At 40.6% G+C, this 13,450-nt stretch overlaps 1 protein-coding gene across 3 annotated transcripts in view; it reads left to right on the top strand.

The window, feature by feature from the left end:
* The window catches only part of rngtt (RNA guanylyltransferase and 5'-phosphatase), a 69,590-nt gene that overhangs the window by 23,577 nt on the left and 32,563 nt on the right, over positions 1 to 13,450 (top strand). For 2 of the 3 annotated variants that reach the window (XM_053445509.1, XM_053445508.1), the window contains exons 10-11: positions 1,355 to 1,426; positions 8,081 to 8,245. In XM_053445509.1, the coding sequence (XP_053301484.1) occupies positions 1,355 to 1,426; positions 8,081 to 8,245 (237 nt within the window). The remainder of the gene's footprint in view (positions 1 to 1,354; positions 1,427 to 8,080; positions 8,246 to 13,450) is intronic. The other variant, XM_053445510.1, reaches the window with a different exon arrangement.

Below are 13,450 nucleotides of genomic sequence, written 5' to 3'. Positions count from 1 at the left end.
GCAAATAGGGTGGCAGCCTCCGGGAAGAATATCATTTCCTCCCTCCAACCTCTCCCCAAGTGTTTGTAATACATGCCTCCCATTTACCCCCCCTCTCATCGCCACCTGTCTGCCTGCAGCAGTTTAGTGTTGTGTGTGGTTTTAGACCTTTTATTCCCTTTGGAAAACAGACATATGCATTAGTAGCACAGAACAATATTTATGTGGATGCCCGTTGAGACCTTAGACTTTATGTAAAAGATGGATGACATGGCAGAACCTAAAAGTGAAGTCAAAACTTCGGAGCAAGCATCATCATCGGACACGATCCCCGGCTGAGAGGTTGGAAAAACCTGCCTCCTCCGTGTTGGCAGATGGAACATGGACCCAACTAAAAAGCCCAAAGTTTATATATATACACTACCGTTCAAAAGTTTGGGGTCACCCAGACAATTTCCTGTTTTCCATGAAAACTCACACTTTTATTTATCAAATGAGTTGCAAAATGAATAGAAAATATAGTCAAGACATTGACAAGGTTAGAAATAATGATTTTTCCATTTGCAGCAATTACAGCATTGCAGACCTTTGGCATTCTAGCTGTTCATTTGTTGAGGTAATCTGTAGAAATTTCACCCCACACTTCCTGAAGCACCTCCCACAAGGTTTCATTCACTGGCCCAAGATGGTGGCACCTGAATCAGGGTATTTTGGCAGGCAGGTTTAAAGTGACCAGAACGATCATGATCATACATCATCGATTTATAACGAGATAAATGTGATCTACAGTTTGTTTGAAACGCAACAGGGATGAGGAGATCTCACACATGCACATACGCACACATGTACACTTGCACATACACTTGTGCAGACAGAAATTAAGTTCTTCCCGCAGATTATGAATCAGGGGTCTCTGAGGTCATAATGTTGCATGGTTGTGTTACAATTCTTTGAAAACTAATCGTGTGTCTGTTAGGTGTCCTGCACCAGCGCTGCACCTGCCTATCATCTTGAGTCTTACATAATGGATGTGCAGTGCTATTTTTGCTTCATGTCCTTCCACGTGCACACACACACACATGCACGTCCCCAACTCCCTGCTATCCTTCCCATCGCTGCCGGCATCTCCCTCTCTGAACATACATCCACTTGAGAGTGTTCACCCCCCCAGTGTCCCATCCTACATAACGACTTGCGCACAGACACCATTTTCCACTTGCTGTGATGTTAAGAGCACCCACTCTTTCTGTAGTTTTTGTACATCTTCTCCAATCCCATCCTAAATCTTCATGTTATTTACTGGGTGTGTGTCTCTTTGCCTCTCTTTTGTTCTCCGTCCCCTCTCCTGACTCGACTCTTGTCTTTATCTATGCAGGAGATGATCATCGACAAGGTGAACGGTCAGCCCGTCCCCCGCTATTTGATATACGACATCATCAAATTCAATGTGAGTAGCCTCGGCCGTTTGAGAATTTCCTGTCTTCCCTTGACCTGTCCCCCATGAAAACGTGCCAGATCAAGATCTCAGGCAGAATTTGCTTGACCCTCACGCCCTGTCACACACTGGGCTCGACCACAGCTTTGAGTCTGAACTGAGTATGACTCGTACTGAATATTTATAAGCTAAGTTTCTGAAGTTTTTACCTCAGAAACTTGTTTTCTCAAGCTCTGACCTATTTTTATGACAAATTCTTAGAACTAAAATGTCATTAAATATTGATTCAAACCTTTCACTTTTTCATTGAGTCATTGCATTGGAGTGAACCATATGGTCAGTCCATCACCGCGAGTTATACTTTGCAAGTAGAAGTTCCTCAGGTGTCTATCTGTGTATATCATTTTCTTTTGTATATTTAATAATAAAATAGCATATTTCTCCTCTCACGTCATTTTGATTCGACCATTTCTCTTGCACAGCCCCGAGGACAACGTTACAAGGTTGTTAACTGCTACCACTCTTCTCAACTGTAAATTAATTCATCCCTTCAACCAATGTGCGTGCTGCTAATGGCAATGCAGGCAGGCACCAAGACAAATGAGCTCACACTTTGCCCTTAGCAAGCCTCTGCTTTCTTCCTTATAAAAAGTTGATGAGTGCCTCGGGATACGGGGCGAGGTGTGGGCAGCGGGTGAGGGGCGGTTACTCCAGCCATTATGTTTGTCTGTCGCCTGCTTTTCTCCATCGATCAGAGGATCACAGAAGCGAGCAGCTCAATAAAGTCTCCCGTGGCGAGGGGAACGTCTTTGTGGGATGGTGCAGAGGTTAGCAGCTCCACATGCACCACAGCACCCTCCCTCCCCCCGAGCCATCACCAAAGCGCTGTTGTATCGATCCTCGCTGGCCATTATTAGCCTTCACCATTATCTGTGCTGGGCTGTTCCTTGGCACCGAGGCTCGATCCTGAGATTGAGGATGGAAATGCTGCAGGAGGGAGAGGACGCCTCCTGCCAGGCCCATGGCCTTACGTGACACCTCGCTTGTTTGGAAAGTCAGGGAGAAACACATCACTGGTACGCTTTTGATTAGTGTGTAATGAGGAGTGTGTGCCTTTTGCAGTGGTTGGTAATCTAGAGCCGGGTTTTAGACATGAGCTCTGCGCATTGAGTCTGGACTTTCGTCGGAGTTTGCCTTTCACATTTGAACAATGCAGCAGGACATTCTGTGCTTGCACACGTTCACGACAACACAGAAAACTCTGGAGCTTTCACGGGAGGGTGGAGCAACATGCAGGAAGCGGGATGTAACGTTTAAATTCTGCTCTGGAGATCTCCTGCTTTTGTTTCCAGCTCATCAACACCAGCATTGGCAGATATCACCAAAAGCTCTCTTGACATCTTTGTCTGTGTCTTCTATGCATGTGGAAGGTTTTCTCACATTCGGACATTCGGACATTCTCAGGATTTCTTACTAGGAGGCTGGCCGGAGAAACTCTAGAGCCCCTCACATACACACCCCCTCCAGAGAATGTCAGGAGATTATCCGGAGTTGGGTGCATGTCTGAAAGCAGCTAAACTTTACTTAGTTCTTTGGTTTTTGAATTTAATAAATTAGTTACGTCAGAGCCGTTGATATTTTCAGTCATTCAGCGCTCCAAAGTGTATTAGCTTTGGAGCGCTGATGTGTACAGTATCTCTCCAACAGAGAAAGTGATTCACCCTGATTATCACCCCGAGACACTGAGGGAAGTTTCTATTTCTGCTCCTTCTGCAAAGCAACAAAAAAGCAATTTTTTGCTTGTTTGTTTCTTGCTTGTCACTCATCTTCAGCTCCTCCACTGTGGGGGAACTTACGAGATGTAATGAAGGCACAGCAACAATTATTTACTTGTCCCTAATTTTCAAGTTCTTGTAGAAAGATTTCGAAAAATGTCCGGAGCAACTAACTGCGTTCTCAAACCCAGAACATTTCAGGAAACTGTCAGGACTTCATTGTATTTCTCAAAGCAGCTTAGGAGAAAATAATTGTCACCATCAGATGAATAGCTGAGCAGAGATTAATGCCAATAACGATCCGAGTAAGAACTTGATCAGTTGAGAGACTCTTACATCAGATCTGTTTACCTCTGTTAAAGAAGTTTGTGTGCATAGGTACATTCTGAATCTCTGCAGGACTATGAATAGTCACTAGGCTGCGTCACTCTTTTCAAACCACCGGCAGCATCACTCCGATGAGGCACTGCAGCTCCTCTGAAGTCACTTTTCACCTGCAGTTTGCTGTCACGTAGAGCAGAGTTCAAGTTTGTGCTCCTGCAGTTCTAATGCTGAATTTGTGTTGGCGTCTAGTGACTAAAACCGCAGTTGCTTTAATTTACTCGTAAATCCCTTTTCAATCCACATTTAGCCTGTGATTGTGACATCAGTCTCCACCCTCATGAGACATGGGGACATTGATTAAAGAAATAAGTGGTTGTTATGAGGATAATTATAGTAAATTGCGGCCAGTGCACTGAATTTTCTGTCGTATACTGATGTACTTTGTCGTCAGGCTCAAACCCCTACCACTCTCACTGTCTTTATTGTCAAGTTAATCCCTTTAACTGTTGTTTTATTGGATTAATAATATGAAGATAATGAAAATCCGTATTTGAAATAAAGACATTCGTGATTCAGTTATTTTCTCTTTCTGTAAATTATAGTCCAGCCCTTTAAACCGTGCTGTCATGATGAGACAACTCTTCGCCATGTGTAACTTTCTTTGTGCTCGTTCGGAAGCATATCTGACAGGTTAGCCCATCTCCTCATTAAAGTGACTCATAAAGGAGCAGAAAGAAAAAACCTTGGCGGCTCTTGCATAATAACTAGATGGACTGTTGTCATTAACTGGGGCCTTCAGGCTTTCAGTCTAGAGTATGAGACACAAACCGTCACCTAAAGCCAAAAGAATGGAGAGAGAGAGAGGGATCCTTGCTCTTAATGTTGATAGATGGCAGTCAAATTAAGTTGCAGGCAGGTAATTTGTTCCCATATTCTCTCTTTAGAACTCCAATAAATTGTTATTCTCTGTTGATGCATTTTATTTACGCAGTTGATAACACCATTTATTATCGTTAAAACACAGAATAACTGATAATCCATCGGACCGATAATTAATCCTTTACAGTTGTTGCCATGTTCTTCAGTTGATCCTCTTGATTCTGCATCTCTCTCATGTTTAATATTTAATGTGTGCTATATGTTGGTTTCCTATGCATTCTGCATAACGTAACCTAAAGTGGGTTATGTAATGCATTGAACTGTTTCATGTTGGATTTGGCACAATCGGTTAAGTTTTTCTTATTCGAGCCGAGTGTCCTTTGGAGATGATTGTGATGAGATTCATTTTTGGATTAATTGTGTTGAATTATCAATATTATTTAAAGAATCTATAGAGCTTCATATATAAATAGCCACATTTTATATATTGAAGATTGGAATCAGCAATTTCATGCCATTTCTTGTCAAAAAATGAGCAGAATGCAAATAAAACCCACAGTGATGATAGTAAGTGAATATTGAGCAGAACAAATGAGAGCCAAAAGCTATCGAGACACATTACCCCTGAGAGCGCGTCCCGCCACCCAGGTCCAAAAATCCTCTTAAATTCAATCAAGCTGCACCAAACTGCACATATTCATACATATCAGTTTCCTTAATGTGCCTGGTTCTTTTTTTTGATCAAGATCCATGAATATTTTTCCTGGGATATCTGGGAAAATGGAAAAATAAAATGGCCTTATCTCGAAATGTTAAAGAAAGTCATTAAAAACTCCTGGATCTGCCCGTTTGTCTGGTTCCGTGCCAAATATTCAAGGAGTTCTTTCTCTGTCTTTGTTCAAGCCTTCCATAAAGTTTCCTGGAAATCCTTTTTTGGCAGGGAAAACGTAACCTCCTTGGTGGAGCAAAAAAATAAATAATACGGTCCGATTTCATGGATGTAATAATCAGTCTTTTCCCTCTAATGTTGGATTAACAAGCCACCTATCTGCTGATCTGCTGCGTTTTCCCCAACGAGCAGGCATGGACAGCACATGCCTTGAATCATCCACACTTACATCTCGTTCTGTCCTGGTGACACAGCTGACAGATGGTGCAGAATGTGTGGGACTTGATACCAGCTGTTGCTCCAGGAGAAGGCTGTGTGGTTTCTACACTCTAAAGTAAAGCCTCAATGAGAGCTGGAACTTTGTTTGTGCCTGTGACCTTTTTAGTGGTTGATGGATTGCCCATATAGAGTTGTTAGGGATGCATTAAAACGAGTCGGACAGACTCACAAACAAAGTCGTGGAGACACAGTCACGGCATAAAGCTCCATTATCAAGCGTATGCATTGGCAAACTACTTAGACATCCACGATGGTGCAACGTGAGCAATGCAGTCATAGCAGGAAACCAATATCTGATTTTTTTTTTTAACCCATTTTGGTTCACGATCTCCTCCTGGATCCGCCCTCTGATGCAGATTGGCACCCAAATTTAATTGGTTCTCTCCTGACCCATACTGCATCCGTTGTAATCAGTCCTGTAGATAACTAACAGACACACTTAACCTCCTCAGCAGGGGTATTCATATTAAATGGAGAAAAGCAGCAAATGTGAGGTTCTGAAACCAGAGAATATTTGTTGTTTTCACATTTAAAACCATCTCAAAGCTTAATTGATTATCAAAATACTCTGATTAAATTCCCCGAGATCAATTTATTGCTTCATTCCTAAGTTCAACGTGGTCAAATGGACTAAATCGTCTGGAATAAAGAAGAATCCACCCGTACCACATGCAGTTCTAATTGTGAAACTCGGATATTAGTTGAAGTTGGTTTCCAAACTGTGTATTTCATATTCAACAGCTTGAATGCAATTTTCTTCCTCCTGAGAGCTACATTTTCAAATCTTCTCTGTATTGTGGAGAAATAATGAGTACCAAATGGACCCATACCTACTTATGAAAAACACAGCAGTCAGGCTTCCCAACATGTTTTAAAAGGAATGATTGTGTTTTTATCAGTACACATAGCTGGCAACGCTTTATTTTCTCTGGTTATATACAGTCTCATAATTGCACCCTACTGTATATAAGAGAGGAATTATTTGAAGATGCATTCTTAAAGATTTTAATTGCACTTGCTCACAAAAGAGGACATCCCCACTCTGATCTCATTTGTCCTTTCTGGGATATGTATGACTCACAAGACAGTGTGTCTTGTATTTGTAATTAATCTTGATTCATTATTGTTCATCCACCTACTCATCCACTTCGAACAAGAATCTTTTTCCTACCCCCACTTCCAATATTCCTATAAAAAGCTCTGGAGAGGAGACATGGCCTTAACCAAACAGTAATAAAAGCAGAAGTAGAATATTTGTTTTCAACCTTTATTTTACATTCAACATTATAAACAACACACACACTTTACAATGAACAAAAAGACTTTGGATATCAAGAGAATAATTATAAGACAAACAAAATATAGATGCTAATGTCAAGATGGTTTATATAAGGAAAAATCAAGAGTCCTAAAATAGAACCCTGGGGCCCTCCATAGGAAAACAAATTGACTTTGCTGAGGATACTGGTGTGTTAGATAGATTAAAGCTGTCAGAAAGTGTTTGTTGGAAGTTATTTTTAAATGATCTTATCAGCTCGACTTCTCCAGGTGACGTAGAAAATGTCACGAATGAAATGTCAGCTTGTTTGCTGAGTTTTAACTCGTTCTCTCTCTCTAATAACTTGTGAGAAATGTTAAATGTCAAGTTTGTTTTCCTGCGTTCCGTCCATGTTAAACACTTTCAAGTGGTCTTACAGTCACGTTTGGCTGTGTCGCTTAGCTTGGCTGCTCTCATTTTCTTCTGAGCTTCTTTATTAATAGAACGGGGGCAGGAACTGAAGTTTTGTTGTCATTGCGTTTTTTCTTTCCCTCTGCCTCCGTCTCTGTGGTTCACCAGATGGGTTCGATGCCCCCTTTGCTCCGCCCTGGTGGCCCTGTCTGTTTGAGAGGCAGTGATGGGGCTCCGGTTGCTGTGCTCGACTGTGCACGTGTGGCCAATCAGGGGAAGAAGCGGTTGTCATAGTGACAAAAAAACTAATTCCACTGTGCTGTGTAATAATATTCCCCCGGGCTCCACTGATGCTGAGGTCTTGTTTTCCATTGCCCACTGTACTGCTCACCTATGGTGTAGCTATAAATGAGACATCTAAAGCTGGATGTTATTATGTACAACATGCTTTTTTGTTACTAGTCGGGGCTGCATTTATTGTTTTCTTGAAAGATCCACGTGCTGGCATAAATTACTGCAAAGACGTCCAATTACTTCCCAAAGTCCAAAAGACAATATGATAGCAAAACAGTAAATGTGCAGTAATTTGATATAATAAATCATAGACTGCATATAAAAAAAATGGACGTAGACTTTGCATCCAGAATAAGAAGTCAAAGCTGAAGGGTCTACATCTTGCATGACCAGCAGAGGACGTCTCCACTGGTTGTAAATAATTCCTTTCTATAGAAGTCTATGAGAAAATGAGTTATCAGAGTTATGACAAACGATGATTGTAATGTTCTTACATACATGTTTACATCGATTACCTTCTCGCGGTACATTAAGAAATGGTTGCTTGTGTGTTTCAGGGGCAGCCTGTTGGCCAGTGTGATTTCAACATTCGTCTGTTATGCATGGAAAAGGAGATAATCTCTCCGCGGCTGGAAAAGATGAAGCAGGGACAGATCGACAAAACCAAGGAACCTTTCAGTGTCCGGAATAAGCCCTTCTTTGACATTCATGCAGCAAGAAAGGTGAGGTGAACTCTCTCTCTTTCTTTATCTTTCCAACACCCTTTCTTCTTTCCATTTCTTCCACAGGTGTGGCCAAGTCAATTCCAGCTTCTGCTTCTCACACAGAGCAGGCACAAACAAGTTGCATGTGAAGTTTGTGAGAAAGTAATTTCACAGCTACCTCCCCGGTAACTGTTTTTCAGGGCGGCAGTTCTTTAATGGACATATTTATCCCGGGAAACTAATAGAGCAAATGCAACTGAACTCAACTCGGGCTGGTGTCTTAGAGAAGGTGGGTTCTTGGGTTGAGCACGGAAACAGGGCCCCTTGGAGTCAGCCATGAAAAGTAATATGCCACAGTCCTTGATGTCTCCTGCCATTTGTTACACCTCAGATGCTCATTTCAGACCAGGAGGGACCTTTTGATGTTTGTCCGGCCATGTTTCGTAAACCTTATGAGCATGTCCCTCCAGATGCATTCTGGGATGTAAAAGTGTGTTATTGTTGAGCAAAAATATCAGAAATTATCTTTTTACTTTGTTTTTGGAGTCTACCAAGAATTTGAATTCATTCGCTATGAATGCAGGAACTTTTCAAGAGGGTGTCCGGATTTTTGATTCAGTTTTGACCATAGGAGCTGGTTCTAAATGTTAATACCTTTCTTTAACTATTGGATGACTTTTATGGAACAAACAAGTCGTCGTCTAATTAAGAAAAATAATCAACATATTAACTGATATTGGAAATGATCATTAGCAGTTTGAACTGGGTTTCACTGATTGGTCAAACACATGCAGCGAGCCATGTCCATGAATCTCAGCTGCCTGAAAATGATTGCCTCCTGCTGTGTCCGGCTTACTGAACACACATTTCATATGATGAGATACCACCTGAGTAGAGCATTTCAATACACTGCTCATCTAAGTCTTTATTGTGTGCGCTTGTAAGTAAAGGAACAGACAGGATTGCATAGATATTGTGGGACTTAGCTTAGCTCCGGGGCATTTCTGTAATTTGCTCTGTAGATGTAGTCCCTCTATATCACTATTTCAGTTGACATGCGAATATATTTTGTGTTTAGCCTTTTTCTCTTGAATTTGTAAGATAATAAATGATCAAATGTCCGGTTATAGCAGTGTGCAGTTCACAGTGGGAGGACAGCAAGGCTTTTATCCTCTGAATAGCTGCTCGGCCCTCCTCTAAAGCTTGCACTTGTGCCCTAATATCCGTCTGTGGGAGGTCAGAGCGCATTAATTCCATGTTCTACTCGGGCCAAGATCAGTCGGAAATGTTGGCGCTGCACATTCACAAATGATCAAAGTATAGGGAGGGGGTGAGGTTTGAGACATTTCTCGTCTTCCTCTGCCAACACTGATATCTGTGTGTTTTTTTTACCTAGTAAAATTCCTGGTATGAATGGCTTGGTTATCCCTGATCTAACCCTGTGCTACCCACTCCTCTAAAAACCTTTTGTAAGAGATCACCCCCGACTCTTTGGGGGGTTCATGTTGATGAAGATACTGAAGAAATGAAGTCATCGGGACCCCGGCTGCTTTCTGACTGTGCTATTGTGTTGTTCGTCGGCCATCTGCTCCCCAATACAGTCATATCTCTGTTGTATGGCACATGAGAAGAGGGAAACTGGAATCTGTCTCATTAATTCGTAGCAGCACAAGTCTCCACTGCATGGCATATCGAGCAGAAATTCCATTTGGGGATATTTCAGTCACAAGCTGGAGTTGTATGATGGCTTTTGTCTGTTGCTAGGCTGCTGTTTTTCATCTCTGACACTTACATATTCATGTCGGCACTTTCTCACGAGATAGGTTTGTTTATTCCTTTTGCTTCCTCCACTTGTCCAATTATCTTACAAAGACCCCCTTTTGTGGCGTGGAATCTGTACTCCAGGACAACCAGATAATTTCGGTTTGGAATTTCCCTCCTATTGTATGTTGAATGGACGTGAATGACAAAATGCTTTTTGAACGGAAAATAATTCTGAATTTAATGAAACTCTGTGGGTCCAGTTTCTGGGTTGCAGTCATACTTGCTTTATCTTTAAGCAATTCGACTAACTTGATTTGTTAGCATACATCTGATGTAAACCAGGCCCCTTCAGTTACAGTACATGCTAGAGTCATGTCGGTATCTGCGTTTATATTTTCTGATATGTACTGACAGGAAAACTTTTTTTACGGAATAACCAATGCAGAAAACATGTGCATCTATTTTTATATTTTAAGTTAAAAATCAGATTTTATGAATTCAGGTTCTATATATATATATATATATATATATATATATATATATATATAGAACCTGAACCTGAACCTGAATTCATAAAATCAGATTTTATGAATTATGAATATTTGCTTGTATTAAATTAACTGAAAAAATACAATAAAATACAAAACTCATTATTAAAATTAGTTGCTTGTATCTACACATTCACTTTAAAAACCAAATAAAATGTGATATGTAAAAAGACTATTATTTTGCTTTTCGTATTCAATTATTGAATTAATTGCTCTTTGTTGCACCTCAGATTTTTCAGGCCAACTTTACCTCAAATCACAACACAAAACATAAAGTAGCTTTCATGAATTTTCATGAGGGGCTGTGGAGGTGTAAGGAACCTGTTTTTTTGTGCTGCATCTTCCATGCCAAAATGAAAGCAATCAAATGTCCAGTCACAGCCTGGGGGCATAAACCCTTTTTGCAGCCTTTCATGTCTGAGACAAGCTGACGGCAGCACTGACAGTCTGCCATTCTCGTATAAACCATTTCCTAGGGCACCCCAGTGGCCTGGAGTTGATGGTGCAATCCACATACCTGCAAAGTCCACAAGTCGACCCCTTGTTGCTGGTCATACACCTCTCTTTCTTCTCACATTTCCTGTCTAGATCAGTAAATATCGCCAAGAAATAATTGAACAAGGAGGAGCTGCTACAGTAACCAGGGAAGCAGCTCTCCTCTTTAAAGTGTAGGTTTTTATCTGGGCGTTTTTTTAAACCTACCATAGAAATCTCCAAGAACACGGTGTGTAGCAAAATCCAATCATTGCCTGACATCGTTGGCAACAATTCTCCGGGTTTTACACTCGTGTCTGAAAACAGCTGAATACTGTTCATGAAATCCTGTTCCCCAGTCTTATTGTGTTTGTGTCCACCGTGTACTGAATGATGTCGGTGCTTCCAACTCTTGCATACACATTAATAACTCCATTTATACAGCACCTTTCGAAACTGTCATTATAAAGTGCCTCAGAAAGGACAAATAAAGACAACAAGAAAAACAATCAAAATCACACGAGGGCTGTCAAATAAGCTCTTGTATCAATTTAACAACATGCGCAACAAGGAGATTAGTTTGTTTTCTCAGTGTAATGCACTTGTATAATGTGATTTGAGGCTTGCTGACACAGTACATTAAATACACACACGCATTGCAAAGCTTAGCAATTTTAGAAATGTCTCTGTTGGTGAGGGCACCGGTGAGTTAGCCACAGAGTGCGTTTCTTTTCAGGGAATTGGGAATCAAGTGAATTCTGGGATTCCTGGTCATTTTCTTGCTCAGTGAATACAAGGTGGAAATTGGCAATTTGGCAAAATGTAGAGATTCATATTCCTTCGAGCTTTATGGGAGTGAGTGTGGGAGAGTTATGAGGCCACAGAGAGCTGATGCTGATATTTGCAATTTCCATAGAAAGTGGGCTTAACAAGTCAAGAAGCTCGAAGTAAAATCTTTTTGTAAAATTGTGTTTCTATACTAACCCTAAGTTTTCCTTAGATTTTTGTTAACCACATCAGGTTTTAGAATGTTTTTGCTCAGAATGAAAAAATCCCTAATTTGTTATGCTTTTGGTAGCCGACACAATAAAGGTGCATAGGATGAAATCCGCCTTTTGTAGGACTTTTCAGTTCCCCTTCATTAAAACATTATTATCTGGATTGAATATGATCTGAATCTGAATACATCCCTGGATGTGACATCCACCAATTATTTGTACAAACTAAAATTGTCAAGCTCCAAAACTGAAAATATTTTGAATAAGAATTATTTTACCTTTTCAGTACTCTGAATTCTAATCCTGAGACATGTTTAACATTTTAGAAGAAGTTTAATATTTGCAGAGCGCAACCGTAATTAATTTTTGACTCAGTCTATCCAGATTTAATAAAGTCACAATTTTCTAAAGGAAATTGGATGGTGTTAATTGTCTTTGCCCTTCACAGAATATCTAATATCCCTCGCTCGTTTATCATCCCCATAAAGAGATTAGAGCCTAAACTGAATAAAGTTTCCCCCTCATAAGATTGAAAACTTCAGTTGACCCCAGGCCACCACCCAGGGACTCTGAGGTGTTAAAGTGATGAAGACTTCAGGTGAGAGAATGGATTTTCTAACCCGAGAGTAGATTTCTTGTTGATATACCTTTTCAAGATTGAATTTGGATAGAGACCTGAAAAGTTGTTATCTAGATACTTTTTTTTAAAGATTTCAGTCTTTTCATGGAGGTCGAAACCTAATCACATCGGTTGAGATTAGGGTTTAGTTTAGGAACTGAATTCTAAGCAGCTGAGAGAATAGACTACCGGAGAATGTGAAATGAATATTGATGTGTGGCACTTGTATTGTTTGCTTGTTTTTTTTTATCTTTCACTGAAGTTGCCACTTTGCAGCTGCAGTTTCATCAAAAGAATATGACTTTAAAGGTACTCTAAATTTATTTTCTGTTTTCAGTTTCCTGATTGTGTTCTTCATGGTTAATTCTTGATTATAAACCAAGTTTCTGTTCAGGTTGAAGCTTTTTAAGAGACAAATCTACATCGAGGTCTCTGACTTATCATGGGTACCTGTGGCTGTCACCGTCATGAGCTAGCTTCTTTGTATTCAAGAAATTTAAAGTAAAGATAAGTTAATCCACATTGATTTATAAGTTAAACCAGTGTTTTATCTGTGCAAAGAAAGAAACTCTCTCTCCCTGTCCAGCTTTCTAGATAAGTGGTAGCGCAAGGTTCACCATTGTGTCTGGTTTAGTGGGTCTTGACAATCTACAGTTGAAAGGACAAGTGCGATGCCAAGACTCTTCATTCTTTCCTTCCCCTCCCATCTGCTCAGTCATCTGTGACAGTCCTCGAATCAATTTTAATGTCACCCTCTCATTGTCCTCCTCCTGATGTTATACCTGGACCCAGGATGAGTCAGAGTTCTGCCTTTCGTGTC

The sequence above is a fragment of the Pleuronectes platessa genome, chromosome 17 (genome assembly GCF_947347685.1).
Source record: "Pleuronectes platessa chromosome 17, fPlePla1.1, whole genome shotgun sequence".
Taxonomy (NCBI): domain Eukaryota; kingdom Metazoa; phylum Chordata; class Actinopteri; order Pleuronectiformes; family Pleuronectidae; genus Pleuronectes; species Pleuronectes platessa.
The sequence above is the reverse complement of the archived record's forward strand: the minus strand, read 5'-3'. Positions and strand labels throughout refer to the sequence as shown.